This window comes from Anas acuta, chromosome 9, assembly GCF_963932015.1.
Source record: "Anas acuta chromosome 9, bAnaAcu1.1, whole genome shotgun sequence".
Taxonomy (NCBI): domain Eukaryota; kingdom Metazoa; phylum Chordata; class Aves; order Anseriformes; family Anatidae; genus Anas; species Anas acuta.
This window is the reverse complement of record NC_088987.1, coordinates 23,368,026-23,391,117: the sequence shown is the minus strand read 5'-3', so window position 1 is coordinate 23,391,117 and position 23,092 is coordinate 23,368,026. Positions and strand designations below refer to the sequence as shown.

The 23,092-nt window shown below is 42.4% G+C and overlaps 1 protein-coding gene across 1 annotated transcript in view; it reads left to right on the top strand.

The window, feature by feature from the left end:
• Nucleotides 1-20,869, top strand: part of PID1 (phosphotyrosine interaction domain containing 1) — an 83,583-nt gene extending 62,714 nt beyond the window's left edge. The window contains exon 3 of the mRNA XM_068691517.1: nt 19,238-20,869. Coding sequence (XP_068547618.1) covers nt 19,238-19,714 — 477 coding nt within the window. The 3' untranslated portion in view covers nt 19,715-20,869. The remainder of the gene's footprint in view (nt 1-19,237) is intronic.
• The last annotated feature ends 2,223 nt before the right edge of the window (nt 20,870-23,092 follow it).

The window sequence follows — 23,092 nt, the reverse complement described above, 5'->3', positions numbered from 1 at the left end:
ATTTTTTTTATCAAGAAAAAAAATCAAACAAAGCATCACATTTAATTGACCTCCTTGGCAAAGTTAATTGTGAGCAACTAGCTGTAATCCATAGCTTTAAATTAAGATACTATAGGTCAAGCAAAGCTCTGGTGTGAATCGAATTTGAGTTAAATGACCATATTCCAATTTAGGGTGTGCTGGAATTTAGGCAATGCAATATTTAAAACATTATTCAGTGCCATAACAAGTCATCCGTCATACTTTGTGGATCTAGAATTGTTTATAACTGGTTTTATTACAGTGAGCAGTTTCTAGCTTATAGTATAATTACTATTCAGACTGTGTGACATCAATCTAATTCTCTTTTGTGAGATTAAAGGGTAACTCCAGTCTACTGGTGTACACGTGTAACTGTGAAGGTAGCTGTTGAAAGAGAACTTCAGCAGTATTTCAGAATAAATGCACCTGGTAGAGCCATCTATCATTAGGTAGAGCCATCATTCATTAGGAACCATCTAGTTCCTAATGAAGATAGGATATCTCATCAGATAAGAAATAATTGTCATTCTCCCTCGAGTCAATCTGTCACACAGCACTGTTAAGTTTAACGACTGTTTTCACAAAAGAGGGAGAAGTTGGTCCTATCCACTGCAGGTTGGTTCCTTGCTTCAGATCATGCCTGGTGGTAATCACATAGCCCTGGCTGGGGTGAATGATTGTAGCTTCACTGACATCTGTGTGTCTTTCTGACTTACACTGGGCACAGATGATATCCAGCATTCTCCAAACAGCCCTTTAAATGTTAGCATCCTGTGGTGGGAGGTCATATCAGACCAGGATTGAAATTTCAGAATTTTAAAATGCTGCCTTTTAGCTTTTAACTGCAAATGCCAATCAAACGTGAAGTTTTCAGAAATCTTTTTTTTCCAAATTATATAATTTAATCTCACAAATGTCTGTGCATTGAATATGGGTACCAATGTGGGATGCCTTTTTGTGACATTGAGTGCTCTAGAGATCAGTATGCAGATGTGTCAAGGACAAAATCTTTGTATGTTTTCTGCTTTGTACTCAACTTGCAAAGAAGGCTACTTTCTAGGCTTTTGCTTAATTGAGATAAAAATAAATGTTATTGGCCAAAGTTATAATATTTTTGTACAGCATTTGTACTGCATTATGAGTGGCATCCTTAATGACTGATAATTGCAATCATTATGGAAGTGTGATGTTCCTTTTTCATGGTCGTAGAACTATAAACAGGTTTAATAGCAGCGTAACAGAAATAGTTTATCCTTTAAAGGCCCAAAATGGGAAGTTATTCTTCATTTTTATCTTAACAAGTAAGTAGAACACTTTTTCTATTTTCCTCCCAAGTAGCAGTGACCTGCCTTAGGCAAATGTTTGTCTTATGACTTTCCGTTCTTGAACCTTGAAGAGGTGTTTAGGAAGTTAATCCAAACATTTTGTACTGCATTCATATAACCTGGTGTACTACTATTCTTTATCATACAGGTTTCCATTGGCAATGTTGGATAGTAGAAGTAACAACAGTAGTAACAGAAGTAAACGTCTAAGTTTTAGCTTATACTAAAGTTTTAGCATTTAGCATATGATGCCCATAAAATGCTGAGGATGTACATACCTTGACCACTCGCTTAGAATTTGTTTAAAAACGGAAAAAAGGAAAAAGTAAGAAGGTCTGACGGCTCAGCCCTGACCTGCTGGCAGTGCTCAGAGCCCCGCAGCACCACTGACAGAGTGGGTGCTGCTCCGGTGTGGCCAGCTGGAGCGGAGCTCTGCCGGCTGGAGCTGAGAGGTGGGGCACCAACGTATGAACCCCATCTCTTGCTCTCAAGGTGAGCACCCTGATCACCCTGCTCACTGCTGGGGAGACCAGTTGGGTACAGGGCCACTCTTATTCCAGTGTGCTTTGGGTGAAGATGCCACAGCACAGGGTGCTAGAGAGGGTGTGGGTGATCGGGCTGGATTCCCACTGCTGCCTCCGCCCAGGGCAGCACTCCCCCCCTGTGCCATCCTCCCCGGCAGCCAGCCCATTTTGGTAGGAATGCTTTGCAGGGTATGTTTAGAAACAGAGAAGGAGGTTATGTTCGTGCTACGGCTGTGCTGATGCTATGGTGATGAGAAGCTCTTTATCTGATCTTCTGGGATTTCCAGGCTTTGTCAGTGGCTCTATTTTAGTATACTATGTCCTTTTGGGATTCTTCTCCTTCTCTGTCAGCCTAAAGAGATCACGCATACCTTGCACAATATCTTTTCTGCACTTTACTTGCTAATCTGACTCATCCAAGCAAATGTGTCATCTATGTATGACCACAAGATTTCCTTCCTGATAGCTTTGATCATGCCAGAAGATGTTGTAAGCCAGCAGAATGGGCTTTTGATCCTTTTCTGTTTTAGTTTTGGGGCAACACAGCTGTTACAATGGTGCCTCGGCTACGTTAGGGACAAGCAGAGTTATTTATCTTGGCTCCTGGTTCTCATTCACCATATGGCACCACGGCTTCACTCTCATCTGTTATGAGAAGCTTCAGTAGTCCCACATTACCTACGTGACGCTGATGTACTACTGAACCACAGAATCACAGAATCGTCTAGGTTGGAAGAGACCTCCAAGATCATCGAGTCCAACCTCTAACACTAACCAGTCCTCCACTAAACTGTATCACTAAGCTCTACATCTAAACGTCTTTTAAAGACCTCCAGGGATGGTGACTCCACCACTTCCCTGGGCAGCCCATTCCAATGCCTAACAACCCTCTCAGTAAAGAAGTTCTTCCTAATATCCAACCTAAACCTCCCCTGGCACAACTTTAGTCTGTTCCCTCTTGTCCTGTCGCCAGGCATGTGGGAGAACAGACCAACCCCACCTTGCTACAGCCTCCTTTATGGTACTTTCAGAGAGCGATAAGGCCACTCCTGAGCCTCCTCTTCTCCAGGCTGAACAAGCCCAGCTCCCTAAACCTGATGTATCAGGCAGCTAGTTGTATGTATAGATTTCCACACCGAAAAACAGTATAGGAAATCTTCTGTATTTTCTTGTCAGATCTCTGTGAGGTTTCTGGATTTGTGTATCAGTTCAAACCCTTTAATGCAAGTAGCCATGGAATGTGCGACTGAAGTAGAGGTGAAGCAACAGACACCAAAAAGACATTAAAAACAAGGGGATTGCGCCAAATGACAGATGTCATGGCGCAAGAGGCTGGTCTGGCCACCACATTTCTGCTTTCTCTGCTGGAGGTTAAGGTTGTATTTGTTTCTTTCACTTCACAAATGCTGGTGACCCTGTGAAGAGCAGGTCAAAGCCCAGGCAACCTTCCTCTTGGGCGATGGCTTGGACTAACTCAAGGGCAGCAGAAATACTGTAGACAGTCATCTGTCTGACAACGTGGTATTCGTGCTATGAACCAGAGCCAGGGCTTTGCAGTTGCTTCACACTGTTTTAGTGGCCAGTTTATCTTGGTTATGACAGATCAAACAAGGCCATATCATAGGACTCATAAAGTTTTGGGAAAAGTATGAATAATGCTGTTGCCAAGGAGAGGAGCATTTGTTTTTCCTCGGTGGTGTTAGCTTGCAGGATTGCCTGTGACTGTTACTAGGGCCCCCAGTTCTGCCCTCAGTTTTCTCCCTGTCCAGGTATCCCAACCAGCTCTTTTGCCTTTTCTTGTTCAGGAATGTCAAAATCACATTTTATTTCTGCTGTTGCTCTTCTTCACGAAGTTGCTCTGAGGAGAGTGGGAACTCTGAAGAGCATTGCTGTGCTCTGTGCTGCCAAAACGTAAAATAAATCTACGTGGGCTGATACCGAGGACTGGAAATAAATTTTTTAGGTAATTTAATTAACTTTAGGTAATTTTTGCGCCATGACCTTGGTGAGTTCCTGATGTCTGTTGCTTTGCTATCAAAGAGTTGGACACCAGTGTATCTTTTTACTAATAATAAGAAAAAAAGAGCCCAAGTTGAATGGGGCTTTGGGCAACTTGTTCTAATGGAAGGTGTCGCTGCCATGGCAGGGGTGTTGGAGCTAGGTGGTCTTTAAGTTCCCTTCCAATACAACCCATTCCATGACACACACACACACACACACATATATATATAAACACACACACAATAATTTCTTAGTAACTTCAAGCTGATATCTGTTGGAAAAAAGATCATCAGTAGCTCTTCTTTGTTTTTTCCAGCAGTGCTGTGTATGTGATGATGTCCTTCAGGTGTAGTTAGGATTTTCTTCATGTGAGCATCATCTGCTGAGGGCTTTATAAGAAGCAGAAGAAACTTGGATTAGGAGAGTATGTGCTCAGTAGCAGGTTATAGAGTGATCAAGGAGAGTGACTGTACCCTTAGCCTAACTCAGTCTTCCCTGAGCGTTATGAAGGCTGCTGTGTATGGCTTTATCCATCTGTGTGGAAGGATTTGTGTTCCTCTGCTGTTGAATCTTAGCGAATTCTTCAAGGCCTAAGATAATGATTATGCCAGCTGACAAGCCCTGAGCTTTATGTCCTTTTCCACACGTGTAGGAAACTCTTGGACACAACTTCCTGTTCTGTTGTTTTGTGTGCGATCTGCATTGTGTGTGTTTACTTTTTTTCCCTTTCAAAAATAAGTGTCTACATGTAGAAGCGTGGTTGCTGGGATTGGGGAAGAATACAAGCAAGATGAAACTTGTCTTTTGCAATTGCACCTTCGATTTAATTAGTTTCAATACAAGATTTTGTTTATACCTGATTTTGCATTGTGTAAGTCTGATTGTTAGCTGGAAAGTGTGAAGGACATTGTCTCCTTTGCCTAAAGTGTGAAATGAAAAGGCCGTTTGCCTTTTAAAAAGAAGCTCTCTAGAACAGTTTGCTGCACATCAAAGAGAAATGTTTGGTTTCCTGATTTTTTCCAGGTGGTTTGTAACACAAGTCCAGACCCAATCTGTAAGTAGTAGCCAAAATGATTTTTGCCCTAAGTTCTCGCTTGCTAAACTTAATCATGCTAGTTATGTATTTTTTCCCAAGTACAGCAGCCTTACATAATAGAGAGTAGATTTCACTTTGGCGTGTGGTACTGTGCCGTCATCCTCTTGGACCACCTCCAGGAGAGCACAGGTGGCAGTTCTGCTGGGATCTCACAGCTTCTCTGTTTTTATTAGCCTTTTCTGGCTGGTATCCTCCACAGCAATGACCCACCCGTGAGATGTACTTCCTTTGGACCACTTCATGGAATTTCTTCTGTTCACCTTCTAGAATTTCTTCCCAATATCTTAAATTAAAAATGTCTGGGTAAACTATTCAACGTTCATTCTAATCATCAATTTATGATCAGATTATCTCTATTTGAGGTGCTATAAGAAGCCTAGAGGTATTCTTATGGATCATTCAGGGACTTCCACACGCTATCATGTGTCCTCAGGTTTGCTGTCCACCTTGGGAACAGCAGCATCTTCAGCAAGAGCTTTTTCGGGGTCCTGTCGTGCCTCTTACCCTGTTCCACATCTCCACTAATCCCACTTGCTGTGGTTTTCATGGCTTCCCCACTCTGTGTCTTGACTCTGTCCTGAGCAAATGCAGCTCACACCCATTTCCATCAGGCAGCCTGTGCAGCAGTGCTGTTGTGGCACTTGCCCACTGCCAGCCCTGCTTTCCTGGACAGGAAGAAAGTAGAGCGAGTGGAAAGGAGGAAAGAAGTCAGATGCAAGAAAGCAGCGAAGTTACCTTGCTTCATGGCTACCTCTCCTTTGCATTTGCTAACTCCTGGGTGATTATAACAGCCAAGACCTGCTCTGCAAAGTGAGTGGGAGAGTAGCAGACGTACTGGTGTCAAGGCAGCACTGCCATATGTTGTTAGCAGGCACTGCTCCTAATGATGCTGTACTGGGAATGAGAGACACAGTATCCTGAGCACGGCAATCACTTGAAACCTCTGTGTCTGTTTTTTTTTTTGCAAGAGTAGTACTCTGAGCATGGCTGCTGGAGCCAAATTTCCATTTGGTTAATTACACTGCTCCCTCATAAACTGCCCTCGCAGTTTCTCTTGGTAACACTATTCATCATCTCCTCTTCTAAACTCTGGAGCTGGTGTATTCTGGGACATTAAGCAGCTGCTCTTTATATTTAGATGATATAGCTTGCTAAATGCTTCTTTAAGATAAAGGTGTTATAAATAATTCAATGGAATTATTTTGTAGTATGCGCATGTTTATCATATCCTGTTAGAATAGTGTAGTGTCACTTTGTGTATGCGCATAGGAAGTTGTTGCTCTGCTAAGCTAAGCAATTTCTTGGGTTTGAGATACCTAAGGCTGTGACAGGCATTACAATATGGTGCATTAATGCCACTTCTTGCTGTTAACGAGTTCATCCACCAAAGGGCCAGGTCCCAGTTCAGTGGTGCACACTGCTTGATCTTGCTGCCTGTACACTGCAGGACTCTGTTGTTCTTGCCGTGGACACGTTTTAAACGTGGAGATTTTTATAATCTCTCTTTAGTACTTTTGTGAGAAGGGAAATGCAGTTGTTTTGTGTCCATGTTCTTTAATTAAAATCTTATCTCACTAATGACAAAACAAGAAGACAAATTAGAATCTATACTGTCTGCTGTGTGTCTTGGTTTTTCAGGTAGGGACTAACTTGTATCTCAGCTTTTTCTCCTTGGGAAAGAAAGGTAAACACGATCCTCCAAAGAAGCATCATGTGCTGGCTGCCCTTGCCTGCAGTGATAAACACTTTTTCTTCTCTCTCTTTTCTTTAAAATTATTAGTATTTTTTTGTGTGTGTGAGTTTCTTGTAGAAGCAGGAATTTTCTTTTAAATAATATCCCCCCACAAGAACAGCCAGGTTGGCCTGTTCAGATTTGATTTTTGCATACGTGGTTTGAACTTTAATGCTGTTCATGGCTTTGCTCTGTCATTAAAGAATCTTCTACCTGATTTCAGCCCAAGAGATGTTGGCTTGTTTTGAAGAGGCAGCAGAGGAGAGGAGTAGAAAGATAGAGACAGATGATAGGGGACAAGTAGTACAGTGTGTGCTTTTACTGTAAATATCTAGATGTTCAGCATACAGTAAATTCAGTGTTACCCAAAATGCTGTTTTCTGTCTATTATGCTGTCTCTCATAAGTTTGTGCATAATTAAAACTAAAATATATGTTGTTTTCTATTTAAAATAATTTAACCAAAGTAATAACAGCTTTGGTAGGAAAACAGACTGTTAGGAGAGATGTATTGACGGCTACAAGCCTGTGGCTGGAAGTACACTTGTGTATCGTAACAGAATTGCATCAGGCTCCTTGAGAGCTGGGATGCTTTGACTTTGCTCACTTAAGCTTAGGTGGGGAAAGCTACAAAATTTTAGAAGATGAGTAATCCTCATATTTCTAATGCAAACTCCCATCTCTCTTGCCAAATTTCTATCTGTATTTCTGGATACTGAAAGAGGGGTCGGTTTCTCTTAGCGCATTTGACACATGTTGCTGTCTGCTTTGTTGAAAATCTCTCTGTCAGTATCTCAAAACAAGCGGAGAGCACTTAAACCCCATGGGCTTTATTGAAGTGCCTTGAAAAATTTGGTTCCTGCTGTGTGGGGAAGAAAAACCTTCCCCTGTGGGCTGTTTATTCCAATCTTGGCCATTGCTTTGTCAGTTCAGGCCCTGCTGCTTTGTTCTTCCCCATCTGTCTGATACCACGGAAAGCATTATGCGTTATGTACTGCTTGGACTCTTAGTTCGATATGGTGAAGAACAATTAAGCTCTTAAAAAGATATGTCTATTCTATTAAATATTTTCAAAAAATATATGGAAAATTGTCAGTGTATGTTGAAGATAAACTGCATTTATTAGGGAGCTGTAAAACACCTTGTTGATGGAAAGCATTGAATTGTTTATCTGGAAAACAATCATCAGGCTTCAGAGATTTTTACAGGATAAATATTGCGGTCATAGCTAGCAATGTTAATTCACTTTTGGGTGGTGAGACCTCATTGCAGAATTACCATTACAGAATACCATGCTGCAGAATTGCCTGTGCTTCACAGGAGGGATGCATTTTGCTTAGAGACAGCACCACAGACAGCCTGTAACACTCGTTGCTTCAGGAATTTGTCTTTTGTTGTCATGCTCAAGAGTGATTTCAGAGAGTAGTGTTGCTTTATCCAGTGCTGATCCTCTCATCCTTGCTTAGGGCAAGCAGCAACTGGAATGAAGGTGCCTGAGCTTCAGTGGCAGAGCACCTGCTGGGCTCCCTGCTGCCCACAGCTTTGCTGCGTAGTCCCAGCGACTGCCAGGCTGCCAAGAGGAAGATTAAAAATGGGAATGAGTGGAGCTGCTGCTGTATTTCTTTTACCTTAACTTCTCCTAAAGCAATGTGGGCTATAGAGAACAGATGAGTGTGATGCTCAGTGGTCGTTCTGAATCAGTATTGATCCTACCATTGTGTTTTGGCACTGTATCTTTATATCCCTTCTTTTTTACTCTTCATACAAATACAGAGATCCTCTGCAAATACAAATTAGAGCATTCTTCTTTTTTAAAATCAAGATAGGAGTTTTGTTTGGCTAAGAACTGGAAGATGGACCCCTATATAATGATATTGATTATTGTATTTTTAACGCCAGGTATTTGTTGTTTTGTGAGGACAGTAAGTGTCAAGAAAAACAGTGAATGTCTCATTTTCATCAGAAGTAGTTTCTTTTTTTCCTTAGATCCCTAAAATTTGCACCAGGTTGTATTCTGTCAAAATGAGCAGCAGCAAGGTTATTTACTATAGATTTTGTCACTAAATCTTTGCAAAGTCAACTTCAGGGCCAGTGGAAACCATGAAAATGAGTTTTCTGCCCTTTGTAAAAGCAATGACCTCTGTAATACCAGAGAGATGAACTGTGGGAATGAAGGGAGCTCTTAGGACTTTGCTGTACAACTGGTGTGAATAGTGATTGGTCTGACCTGCAGCCTTCCGAATTACTCTGCGGGAAAGCTGCTATAACGGATATCTAAATTGCAGCAGTGATAACTAAAGCTGCCCCCAGAGAAAAGGACCTTTGCCCTGCTCCCCTTCTCTCCTTCAGAAAGTCTTCCACTTTGGAGTGCTGCCTTCTAGCCTCTCCAAACCATGGCTTCATCTTCCTTTCATCTTGGCTGAAATGGGTACCAGAGAAGTCTCCACTTCTTGGTTTTTGCTCCAGGCAGGTCTGGGCAGTGCTTTCTGGCTGCTGTGTAGGTTTACGTGGCCTTAGAGCTGAAATGTATGCCAAGAGAGTGGGCTGGGGGTAACACAGCTTTTCTGGGGGAAGCATACAGGTGATGTTGGGATTAAATTAGCCAGATGGAAGGGAGGCTCCTGTTTCAAGTGGCTGTAAAAGATGTCATGTTGCCTGGAGGAGATGAACCTCTTCAGCGCCCAGGTACCCTGCATCACTGCCCAGTTCTCTGGGTGCTCAGGTGGGGCTGAGAATCACTTTTGGCTATTTCTGTGCTGGCTGGAATAAGATTACCCATCCTAGCCAAATGGAAACTGACTGTGTTGAAGGCACAGGCCAACACTAAATCCATTGTGAAAACAGGACTTTGGAGGCACTGTAAACCATGGCTTTTGCAATGAGTTGGTATCTGTATGGCATCATCATGTTCTAGCCTTATAGCTACTCTATGGGATGTGCTTGTTTTTTAAAAATCTTTTGTTTAGTCTGCTAACATACTGTTGTGTGGTTGAGTGGGAAACTTCTGGTTGAATGGTAAAATGGTGTCATGAACCTTAGAGGCAGCGATGAATTCTTGCTGCCTGTACAGAGCCTGGTTTGCTATGCCCCCAATCTACAATTTGATTAAACAAACCTATATCTGATTGATCATTCATATTTTTATCTAAGGACTTATTTAGCAATAAAAAGAGTTTAACTATGTTTTCTTTTTAATAATGTATTTAGTGCCTTTTGCTGTGTTGAAATATGCAAGGTCTGTTTCTCTTTGCTGCAGTGTAGGAGTTGCAGCCCAGTTGTAGGCAGAGTATATCTTCTTCTGCAGCCTTGGAATAAGACTTTTCATGGATATGCTATAAATTGTGAGAGCTGGAAAAAAATCTCTAAGGGTTTTGCTAAGTCATGCAACTCATTTCACATAGTGATGCATGAAGGAGATGTAAAACTAATGATTGAGTACCTTAATAGGAGACTTTGCAGATGCGGGACTAGTTACATTTATATGGGGGGTGATATTTCTGTGGTCTGCCTTTCTCTTCAGGGAATGCATTTCATTTGCAGTATGTGGAGGATAGCGGAAGGAATAAGTGCTGCCATTTCTGGGACTCTCTCGTGTCTTTGTGGTTTGTTTCGTAATTACTGATTTTTTTTTTTTTTTTTTTTTTTTTGAATTTTACTGCTCTTGCAGCACTCAGTGGGGGGAAGAGCTGTAATGGTTTAGTTTACTGCTTTTTAAGTTTTTATCCCTGTTCCTCATGTAATGTAGGCCTAATGTTTCTTGTTTCTTGAAATACAAAAATAATTTATAGTCATCTTCAACCATCACTGATGTTGGATTCTTTCCCTTTGGCTCTTAATTTCAGGTGTTGTCAAGCTGTGCCAGGAAGCAAGTGGAGTTGAGATATTTGGTCTCCAGAACTCAATATCTTAGTAACACAGGCTTTGTTCATTTTTATTACTTGGCATCTTCTTTTGAAAGGAAGAACTAAAGGAAAATACAAGGATCTCATGGGGAATGCTCAAAGAGAGGAACCCTTGGGACAAATCTCTTAACCATAAAAGATCCTGAAAAACATGCACTCTGCATGGCTTTCTGGGAGTACGTCAGTGTCCAAAGTGCTGGAGAGTATATAAAGTACACGTCTCGGTGGAAACAGTGGCCCATGTTATACAGCCGCCTGCACTCGCCCTTTGCATGCTCCATTAAGTACAATTGGAGAAGTTTTTGTAGGACTGGTGCCAAAATGAGCTTTCTGTGGGTTGGAAAGGAAGGGGAACAAAATAAACGCAACCAGCCCATTCCCCCCCTCCACCCATGTGCTCCTTTCCTCCGTCTGTTACGAGACAGCAGCTGTGAGGAACCTGGGGCCGAAAAGCTTTCTTGAGCATGATGAGTTACTTAATCAGATTTCCATGCTCAGTTTCAACCTGATGTAAATGTCATAAAGAATGTGTAGGAAAAAAATAATGTAATTTGAGCATGAAAGTAAAGATAGATGTCTGTTTTGGGGGAGATCATGCTCACACACACTTACGCCACTTTCTCCTGGCAGAAGGATCTTCTCAAAGTGAAGGTTTTGAGATGGTAGAGGAGAAGTTTTGAAGGGATTTTGTCTGAAGGGAAGTCTTAAATAATTACAAGTAGTAACTGGAGTATGAGCTGGTTTTCTTCTAACTTCCCTGGCTGCCTCCCCATCTCCTCTCCTCGCCTTGGGAAGCCTCCTGAAAGACAGCAAGAAATGACTTAAGGGTATCCAGGAAAGCATTTCAACCCAATGGTTACTGGGCATAGAGAAAGGAAATTATTTGAGGCAAGGAAATGAGACAGAAGACAAAAATGATCTAAATAGCAAGATAAAGAAAATATTTAGGAATATAAGTAATCATCAGCTTGTACAGTAGGGTGTCCAGCAGCCCTGCTGAGGTTGCGTATGATCTTTGTTCATTCAGTTATGTCTTGCTCTGCAACCTTTTTTAATCGCTGTTAGAACTAATGTGATTCCTTGGGTTTTAAATAGCGCAGCGTAAATCTTCACTCACATCAGGACCCAAGTGTCTCTGAGTACAAGCTAATTTCAGTTTGCCAGTTCCACTTGATTTCTTTTCAGACTCATCCCCGCAAGCCAAACCACAGAAAGAGTTTCTTGTCCAGTGAAAAATTAAATGCAAAAGAATATCCCTTTGTTGTTAATGGGAGGCTGTGCGGAGTGGTGCTGTGAGGGATGAAAAGCTGGCGCTGCCTGAGGTTGACTTTGGGCTTGGTTAACTGGGCTTTGCTAGTAAGACGGAGCCTCCTGGTTGCTGGATGCAAGTTGCTCTTAGGTCTAACTGAGGACAGTAGTTTAATACCCTGGGTGGTTTATAAAGAAGCTTGTTGAGCAGCAGCCTGATGTAATACAAGGTGAAAAGCTCAGACCGCTGCATTTCTCAGGGTTGTGTTTCCAAATGAGAGCTCCGCTTGCTGCCTTATTTATCCTGTACCGGCTGTTTGGCTTGTGGAACCAGTGGGCTTTTTCTTGTTTGCTTTTATTCCTCTCAGTGTCTACCAATTAAGCTGTAAAGAGTAAATCTTTTCTTTTCCAGCACATTTATTTACCAAATATGAAACTTGCCAAACATCAGCGTTTCCCCCTCGCCCCACGCCGTGGCAGCTGGCTAGGCAGGAGGGAGGGCTGTGCTCAGCCCCGGCGCAGCGCAGTGTCCCCTGCTGCCCTCCCAAAGTGCCATCAGCAGGAGGCCTGGCCACCAGCCCCATGCCTGCTGATGCTCCCTGCTTTTTCTGCAGCTGTGCGTCGGTTCCTCGGCATGAATCAGATGTTAACGAGGGGTGTTTTTTCCCCTCCCTCCTAAACCGGAGGGCAGCCGTCAGACTCGATGGTTATTTTCCATTAGACAGTTGCCCGGCTCAGACTGTTCTCCCTCTGAATTGCTTCTCCAAAATAAAACACTTCTTTACATACTTCTGCAAGCCGCATTACTGCCCTCACTGAGTATTTCTGTGTGCAGAGGAGCCCAGCAGTTCCCACAAAGCCCCCGTGTTTGTGCTGCAAAGGCTTTGGCTGGATGGCCTCAGTGTGGGCAAAGCAGCCCTGACGGGCGGAGGGAAACTGTGCGGCCTTTTTTCTCTCTTCTTGACCGAGTTAGTTTGTTGGGTCTTGAGCAAGCGTTGCTTGAACGCAATTCACAATATTTGCTTAGTGACCCGGTGGAATGTCTGGGATATTTTTGTTTTTCCTCCAGCGCCAAAAGTGCTCCTTGGCTCTGCCTCCCAGCGCCGCTGGCCTGCAGGCGAGGAGGGCCGGGCTGGGCCGCGGGCAGCCGGCTGGCAGGGGGGGCTGCGTGGGGCTGGCTGTGAGCAGGGAGTGCTGTATGTGGCACTGCAGCTGGATCTGCTTGTAGTGAAATAAACGTACCAGGAAGCCTGCTGCAGGCCTGCTTGCATCCCAGCTCTGCCGGGGATGAAAAATCCCACTTCAGGGCTCAGAGCCATGCAAACCCTAGTGAGCGAACCCTGGGACTTCCTGGCTGGGGAGCCAGGGAAGTTGTGTGAGTTCCCATTGCAGCAATACCTGTGTCCTGGCTGCCTTTCTGACTGCCGCACTGTGCCCCCACGCCCTGCGGTGCTGGCAGGTTTCCCAGATGGTCCTGCCAGGCTGTTGTGTGCTCAGGGATGGCAGGGTGGCATGCTGCATGACAGGGAGGTGTGCAGGTGGCAGTGGCTGTGGTGATACGAGCCCTTTTTATTTATGTAGTTATTTGTCTCTGAAGCAAAAAGAGGTGATGCTTGGGATCCAACAGCACCATATCTAATTCAGGGAGTGGAAGCAAGGGCAGATAACTAGGGAGGAATACAGAGAATCCAGAGATATCCAAGCATCCAGTGATGATATTAAGAAAGCTGAAGAGAGCCATACAACAGAGGGAAGACACTCACCATTGCTAAGATGTACATAAGACTCCAATTCCTACAGAGTAGTTCTACAGAGTAGTTCTGGCATCCTGCTGGCTTTCCCCTTCCTCTCCCATGGCCAGCCACTGCCCTGAATTGCCTCTTTGGGACCAGCCGTGCAGGAGCTTTGACCTTCTTCTGTTCTGCTGTTCTTACACTTTGTGGTGGTGCTGTTTGGGTGACAAATACCATATTTTATATCAGGGCGTGGACTTTGGTGACTGCAAATATGCAGAGGCACTGGCTCAAGTATAGTGCTTTGTTTCATTTTTTTTTTTTTTATTTATTTTCTTTGTTAACCTTGTTTATTAGTTAATTTTGTTGACAAAGACCCTCATTGTCTTGCGTGGAAGAAATAAATATATTAAAGAAATAACTGAGTAGTTCGTTTTCCATATGGCCCTTTGTTCATATCCTTGAATAGCAAGGGAGGCAGGAGTCCTGTGTGTGTACGTGTTCCTGTGCCAGGTTCCTGTGCCAAGAGAGCATCTGCCCCGCATAATGCGATAATTACACCTCTTTACAGCTTGGATCTGCTTTCCTGGAGCAGTATTATTTGACAGACTGGGAATGGGGAACAGAAAGAGAAAAAGAAATTGGATATCCTGACTTCAGGAACCCAGTTGAGGCTCATGATTTAGGGGCAGTATGGACTTGTAGTCCATACCAGTAATGATGGAGCCTTTGTGCCCAGTGAGTGGTCAGCAGCAAAGGACACTGCAGGGCTGGGTCATGAGGCTGTGCTTGGCACATGCAGGAGCTGAGCTGTTATTTGCTCAGATGAGCTAAAGGTCAATGATGTGTGCTCAACTATAAAGAAAGAAGTTACGTATGGAAAGTGAAACCCCCATATTACATCTGACAAACTGGGCTGTGGTAGAGGGAAGGTTTCTGTCAGCTGTTGTATCGGTCTTTTAAGAGTTTGTAAGCTTTTGAGCCTAGTAATTAAAACATATTTTCACTATACCTTACTGGACTGAAGGGATTTAAAACAACAGTGTCAAAATACTCAGGTGGCTTTGTATGTCTGGCAGAGTGCATGAAAATGACATTGATTAATCTTGTGTGTGTTGACATGAAGCACCTAAGTGTCAGATAGCTGTAGGTATGTCATGCAAGGCCAAGGTACAGTGTTTTTCCGTTGAGGACAGTTTTGTTGGATACTGACATTGGTGTTGGCAAGTCTCTAGAGCAAAATAAGGAGCTCTTCAGAGCATCTTGGCTTTTGCGAAAAGTTTGAATGTTTGCAAGCTCAGAAGTGCTGAAACCACAAGTATTTGGTGTCTTTTTGGGTGGCAGCAGCTTGCCAGTGAGAAAAGAATCAGATGGAAAATGCCAGTTTGCCACAGAGAGGATGGAAAGAATACAGATAACTTTAGACATGCACAGGACATTGTTGTGAGTTGGATCTTTTGGGAATTCATTGGAAAAATGGAACATACAAACCAAAGTGCTTCAAAAACCATAAAGAAATACATTCCTGTCTTAGAAGAAGATGCAATAGGAGATGCCTGTGTTCCTTAAGGTTAACGCAGTGGCAATGAACTGGCTTTTCCATTCCTTTTTTTTTATTTTTTTTAAACTTAATATACAGTGTCCAAATCAAATAAATGCTGCAACAGCTTGATAATAATTTACACATGCCAAACAACCTGAGGCTATTCCATGTTGCACTGAGGCTGGAGAGGGGGAATGTGGCTGTTGACCTCAGTGCATGTAGGATGATACTTCCATAAGGATGTGTCGTGCTGTCACAAATCGATTGTCTTCCTGGGCGTCTTCCATTGACTTCCGTCCAGTGTTTCAGAGAAAGAAAAAGCATTATTTAGTGAACATTCGCTGGTGTTCAGTGCTGTATTATCACAGGTGCTGCTTTAAGCCTGAAGTGTGACTATGGCCAGTCCTTGTCCCCAAGTTAATAAAGCTATACAGTTGATGCTGCTTTTCAGATACGTCTTCAGTGTGTTTTACATGTGCACAAGTAATAATAATTTGTCCTTCTGTGCCCTCACTTCTGGCTCTTACAATTATTAAAGATGAAATTTTTTTTTTTTTCGTACTCCGTGTTGCCTTTACACTGATGAGACACCATTGATTTTAATGGAAGAGACGACCAGTGGGAATTTGTGCCTCAAAATAATTTTCTTCTCCATCTGATAATGGACAGAATAATCTGTTCTTTGATCTTCAGTTGGTGAATGTAGAAATTGGAAAGGAAAACGGTTATGCTGTGATAGCTTTCCTCCAACAATGTTTGTGGTCAGCGATTTGTGGGTGTTTAAATAAGATGTTTCCTTTAAAAGGTGTTTGTGTGCTGGGAGACATGATGTGCTTGGAGCCAAAGTGCTGGGAGCACTGCTTGTGGAATAACCTTGTAACTGAGAGTCAGGGAGAGCTGCCCCGTAAATCCATCACTTGTCGGTTTTAATTCATATTGGTACCATCCCTGCAATTATGCAGATGTTAATATCTGAGTTACTAAATTGGCCAGCTCCAAGTAGATTAGTATGTGACACATAATATTTGAATGATATTTAATCATGAAGAAATCGTTGTTCTGAAAAGAGAGTTGCTCTTTTTTTTTTTTTTTTTAATTTCTTTTTGCCAAATACTCAGCGTGTCTCACCAGTCCCTCTGCATTGTCCCCTGCTAGATACAGAACAGGGATTAAGTGATGAAATGTTGAACATTGATCTTACCTAAGAGCTTTGGTAATGCTGTTCTTGTGCAATGCTTGCATCTCAACTGGGAAAAAATGATTTATTTATTTATTTTTTAAACAAAACCTAAAACATTACTAGTCATTGAGGTTTCTGTGCAAGTCACAGTACAGAAGAGACTCAAAGGTTTTATTTTTTCTCTCTTCTGTGGACTCCTTGTTGTATTGTCTAAGCATCTTATAAATATTTATGAATGCATCCTCAAACGAAAACAAATGTATATAATGATGATCCAAAGTAGTGTAGCAACCTTTGGAAAGTTGCTTCCTTAAACACTGTTATAGTGTGACACAACTGGGACAGCAAATCAGACCATTAAGTCCCATTTTGGTAAACAAGCCATCATCCCATCCCATCCTTCTTACTAGCTACTTTGCCTTGGCCACTTGCAGAGCAATTCACCTCTTTTCTTCATCTAGTAACATTATTACAGGATTTATTATTTTTTAATCCAAGACCTAGGCAGCCCATAAAAGGAACAGAGAGAAAGTGAACTCAGCGTGTGCTCCCCTGGGACAGCCTCAGCTGCTGAGGTGCCTGCGCATCACCTGGGAGCCGTCCCGCAGGGGAGCCCGCAGTGCAGCCATGCCCTGCAGGCACTGTGGGCTTGGGCTGGGCACTCTTCTCTGCTTGCTCCATGTGATACTGGTCTTCTCTGAGCAGCGGCTGGGGCACAAATGTTGCAGCTGTGGCATGATCTCTCTGGTGGCTGGGGATTAAACGCAGTGTTTGGGCAGTGACGGAGTGCATGAGCAAGATGCTAATTCTCTTTTCCTCAGGGTTTAGGGGCTTTGTGCAAATCTCCTTGAAGTCAGTGAAGGACTTCTCTGACTGCAGTGGGCTTTGAATCTGACCCCATATGCACAATTAATTTACAGTCTGCGTTCGTCTTTTGCTAGCTGGCTTGTAAATATGAAGTGGTACTGAGCAAACCTTCGCAGGGTACAATGAATAGTTGTGAACATGCAAAGTTGCTCACAGATCTTGATCTTTTCAAAGTAGTGTGACTGCAAATGTGTGTTGAACTACCCCACAGTATGTTGCAGCCACATTCCTCTTTGGTCTTTTATGTGCTTTTTATATGTGTTCAGTTGGCATTATAAGCTCTGAGGTTTTCTTTTATGCTGTTCTACAGTACTTTAGGGAACTCATCTCTCATCGCTAATAAAATAAAACAAAACAAAGCTCTGGTAGGTCTTGCCTTGTTAACTGTTCTAGCTGGTGTGGTTCCCACTGTTCCAAAAATTATAAAGCCTTATAAGATTTAAAATATTCCCAGTGCAAAGCATGAATATTTATAGACAAAGAATAAGACTTCTTATTTTGAAATTTCAGTGCTATGAAATTGCTTTTTTGGCAAGCATGATTAAGCCACATAGACTTCCAATAATGTTTTGTAAGCTTATTCCTTAATTATGGCTTAATTTAAGTCTCTGAGCTTAAGAAAACCTATGAAACTAGCAGCAAAATATTTTTCTTGTGGAAAATTTTGTTTGCACGGAATACAAAATCTGTATTCCTTGTGGATTTTTGATGTTTTTAAACATGGTGATCCTGTATTTTTCTTTGCATTTTTTTAAAGCGTATCAAAAATAAAAATAGCTGATACTGTGTATTTAATACAGCATTTTGAAGAAATTAGTTTGGAAAGTGCATGTAATTACTTTTTCTCCAAATGCCTTGAGTAAAATACACATGAGGTTATAAAACATGAAGCGAGAGGCACCAGATTCTGTCTCAAACAGTAACTGCTGCAAGAGACAAATTAGAAGTCATTTTGCTTTCATATACTTGTTCTTAAATGCAGCATTCTGACAACAGCAATAAATAGAATTATCTGCATAATTGTATTTATGTAGTGTTACTCTATCTTTTCTAGAGAAAATCTCTTTTCCCAGATTAAATAGTTTTCCATTCAGCTGTAAATGGAAGAATGCCTCTTTAGCAGCTGTACAGATTTAAGGGAATGTTTCTGCACGCACTTAATATGCAATTTTGATAGGGACTACTCAGTGAATTTGATTTTTAGTGAACAAAATACGGTAAGAGCACAAAAGACTTATTGCTTTCCTGTGCAGATTCGATAACAGGATATACACTCAAAATAGCGAGACAGAAAGGAAAAGAGATGATTTGATTAAACTAAGCTGGATTTATTACTAGATTTTGTTTAACAGCTTATTTTCTTAAATCAATGTAAGAGATGTCTCAGCCCTGTAGCTCAGCACTTTTTGAAGACAGTATTGAATAGTTTTGAGCTATTCCTGGCTTAATACCGAAGTAGGAACAGCAGAAGTGCTGGAAAGATAGGACTGTTTTAGAAAACAAAACCCAAAACTTTTAAACAGTGGAAAATCCTCTGCTGTAATCATGGTCTTCTGACCCCCCTGCGGCCTTGTGTTATCAAACTAAGAATATCTGTTTCCTTAGTATTTGTATCATATCTCAACCGTTAATAATAATCTAAATATAGTTAAATAAATAAATAAAGATGGTGGCTGGGTGGCATCCCAGCTACCTGGGACGTGCTTCACTGGCACTTAGACTTGCTATCATGAGCTTAGAGATACAGGCATGGGTTTTCAACCTGACTTTTCCAGGTGAGCTGAAAAGAGTGCAATCCCTTGAAATTTGGAGACTGAACATTTTTTACATTTATTTGGGTTTGAGTGGTGAAAACAATGTTTGAAGAAACAAATACCTGGGAACCAGTCTCTCTCTTTTTTTTTTTTTTTTTTTTTTCCCAGTAGTGGTGGGGAAATAGGGAAGTTTGGGTGAGGGGATTGCTTGATGGCTTGTATTTTCCAGATATAGGAAAATTTCCTGGCATGGGAGAAAGCAACACTGGAGTCTAGTGTCTGTGTTTCACCTATCTTTCCTCTATTTTGCAGGTTACGTATTTGGGTAAGGTTTCCACAACAGGGATGCAATTTTTGTCAGGCTGCACAGAGAAACCAGTCATTGAATTATGGAAGAAGCACACGCTCGCCAGGGAGGATATTTACCCAGCTAATGCCCTTCTGGAAATTCGCCCTTTCCAAGTCTGGCTGCATCATCTGGACCTCAAAGGCGAGGCAACAGTCCATATGGATACCTTTCAGGTAGCACGTATAGCCTACTGCACTGCTGACCACAACATCAGCCCAAATATCTTTGCTTGGGTCTATAGGGAGATCAATGATGACTTGTCCTACCAGATGGACTGCCATGCTGTAGAGTGTGAGAGCAAGCTGGAGGCCAAGAAGCTGGCTCATGCTATGATGGAGGCCTTTAAGAAGACTTTTCACAGCATGAAAAGTGATGGCCGGATCCACAGGAATAGCTCATCAGAGGAAGTGTCTCATGAATTTGAATCTGACGATGGCTGACTGAACTCATTCATGGTTCAGCAAAGGCAGAAATGGCCTAGGGAATGCGAGCTGATAGATAAATAAGCAACAATTGAAATTGGGGAATGAAAAGACTGCCAAACACTTGGCTGACCAGCTTTTTAAATCAAAAGAGCAATTTGGTATCTAAAGATATGCATCATTAAAGTAATTATGTTACATTGAAATCTGCTGCTGTTGTAAAAACAAAAAAAAAGAGCTTCCCTCTCTTTCCCGCCAAGTCTCTCACCCACCCATCGCTGTCCCTTTCTCGTCTCTGTAGTTCAGGTGCATACTGCAAAGTAGATTCATTCCTGTTTGTCTTACGAGACTGGTCAGGGAATTTTATTAGTTGCTCCTCTGGCATTCCTTGCTGGGGGCTGATGCTGATGCACAAGAGCAAGTAGACCTACAGAGCCCTAATGGTTCCTGAAGAATCTTTCTCCGAGATGCATCACAAAAATCCTTTGACCATACGTAGGCTGAGAAAGCCGTACATAGCCTTTTAGACTAATGGCCTGGCATTCTACTGTTAATTCACATTTCACAGATTAAAAAATGAAAAACGATCCTTGTATGTACACATTATATCATATGCTATCCTTTATTTTATTCATTGTACCTATTTTCTTAATATACCTGCTGTCACATCTTTTACCTGGCACCAGTAGGTGCAGTTTCAGACTACAGACTGCAGGATACCAAAAACGGGTGGGCCGAACCCCCACGGTGGCTAGGAGTGCAGTGAACCAGCACCTCTTTCCGCTCACGTTCAAGCTCTTGTTTGCTCTGTTGGAGGGCGGCCCACTCTTAAGAGTTGAGGGACACTTGGGTCTGTCAGTGTTTGAACTGTGACTCCTCACCAACCTCAGGTCTGAAGCGGTATGAATGCGGTAACCTCGACTCCGTGTCACCAGTCTCCGTGCCACCGGGCCGTTGGGCCTGGTTTGATGGAGCTGGCTCTGCCTGGCCGGGAAGCCAGGGCTGCATTACTGTAAAGATCAAAGGAAACGGCCCCGTAGGAGTCAGGTCTGAACATTTGTTCTGGTTGAGAAGCCCATGTTAAGATTCTCATACCTTTCCTTGTGCAGAGATATAAAGAGTCATGCCTTTCTTAAATGCAAATGTTTAATAAAACTCAAATAAAAGGAAAAACTTGTTTCACTTGATATTTTTTAAGGTCAAGAGCAGATAAATAGTTTGCTAGTAATGCTGCCCCTTTATACAATTTTGTTTGTAATTATGGTAATGTTAGGGGCACTAGGGCACCTTACAGAAGCCTTAAAAGAAAGCTGATTGAAGCGGCTAGCTCTGTGTCTGTGTTTTGTGGGTATATATGTTTGTATGTGAGTGTGTATGTGCAAGTCCAGTGTTAAAGCATGTAGATTGAGCATGGAGACATATTGAGGAGGGCCCACACCTCTTGGAAATATGCTTGTTGCTTTACGATGTATGTAAACTATTCTCCAGCATAAATGCATTCATACTTTAATAAAAAAAAAAAAAAGTTTGAGTTAAAGCTTGGGAGTTTTAAGCTGTCTTTCCAATGCAAACTCTGTGGTTTTGTTTCATGTGTGTGGGTTCTGTGTTCAGTTGCTTTATTGGAATGAAAATGTTCATTTAATTCCATTTAGCATTACATCAGTCTCCATGAGAATTGCCTTCAATAACTTTAAATTATCTTCTTTTAAATATTTGAGGTAAATTATTGCTATTGAGTTGCTGAAGTTTTATTTTATTTTATTTTATTTTATTTTATTTTATTTTATTTTATTTTATTTTATTTTATTATTTTATTTTATTTTATTTTATTATTTTTTTTTGCCTTTGCTCTGATGGATATGGTTTATAATTTTTGCATTGCAGGAGGTGGTAGAGATCTCCCCCCACATAGACATCTGGCCAGTTTAGATGAGTTGTGCTGAAGGGGAACAATGTCTCCCATCCAGGGTCATGTATGGGCTATGTGTTGGTCAAAATAAAAAACCTGAGGCCTGTCACATGTACTTATCAGTTTGACCAAAGGCAAAATGAGGCAAAACTTCCTTCAGCTTCTCAGAAATTATTTTTTTTTTTTTCAGAGATGTAATCGTGTTTTAGTTTCTGTACTTGTTTGAATGTTCTGCCACCAGAGCTGCTGTAAACCAGCGTGTGGAAGCCTGTGTTCCCCTGCCTCAGCCAGATGTCCCTGCTGAAAGGAGAGCTTTGACTGTGAGTCTCAACCCTGCACCAACGGCTGCTCAAGCATGGCAGAGGGGCAGGTGGGAGACACCAGCTCTCCTCACACTGAGCCACCAGCTGTGTACCCTGCTGGGTCCTTGCCACCCGGCTCACTAACGTGGCTCACGTGTTGGTGCTGCACTTGGCCCAGGTTTGGGACCTTTCTGTAGGCCAAACCTGCCCTCACCCTCTCAGCTGGCTGCAGGGGACCTGCTGCAGCCTTGCTGAGTGGGTGGCGTAAATGTTGCTCCGATCTCCTGCCTGGCCTGCAGAGGGAGGGCTAGGTCAGATGATCTGGTTTTGGGGAGCACTCACGTGGTGGCACCCAGCTCAGGAGGAATCCGGGAATGTTATTTGAACCTGTTTTGCCTGTGGTGATGCTTGCTGTGTGTTGTCACAGGTTGGTGTTAGCAGCAGCGCTGTGCATGCTCAGTGATGGGGGTACAGAAGCCACGAGGGGTCACTTGGTGGTGGCTGTGGACTGTCCTGCTTCGTGGCTTTTGGGAAATCAGTGCTTTTGGGAGCTCAGGGCCTGCCTGTTTGCTAGGTACCTGTGTGGGTTTGGAAATGTGTTCCTGGGTGTTGGTTAGGGTCCTGGAGGGACTGCTGCACAGGGCGCACTGCCTGCCGTGTATGCAGCTGTTGCCGGCCTTGGGCTGCTGGGCTGCAGCTCAGGGAATTCCTGCAGTATTTGATGTTGTGGGGTCTGTAGTATTCCTCAGCATTTGGAGGCTCTGGATCATGGGAGAATAAAAATGAAAGGTAAAGGAGAAAATTCTAGTTCTTGTGATTAGAAAATCAGACCGCTTGAAACACGAACCTGCTGTTTTCTAAGGCTTCAGACATGCAGGGGAACATGAGGGAATGTGAACTCCAGTTTATCTTAGAAAACTTAAGATTTGAAAAATAATCAGTATCATGAGTTTGGATCCTTAGATCATTTTGCATTCAGGCCAAATCCCTCTTCATTATCAACACCAAATGTGTGATGCCATTTGCATGAAGGAGAAAAGCTTCGACTCCAAAATAGTGAGAGTATCAGCTATCACTGAATGTCCGTTGCCAGTAGATACCAGAACGAAACATCAAGTTAAACTTTTCCTTAAATTAATCTGCTGGAAAGAAAAATCATAAAATTTCCATCAGAAGTCACTTCCA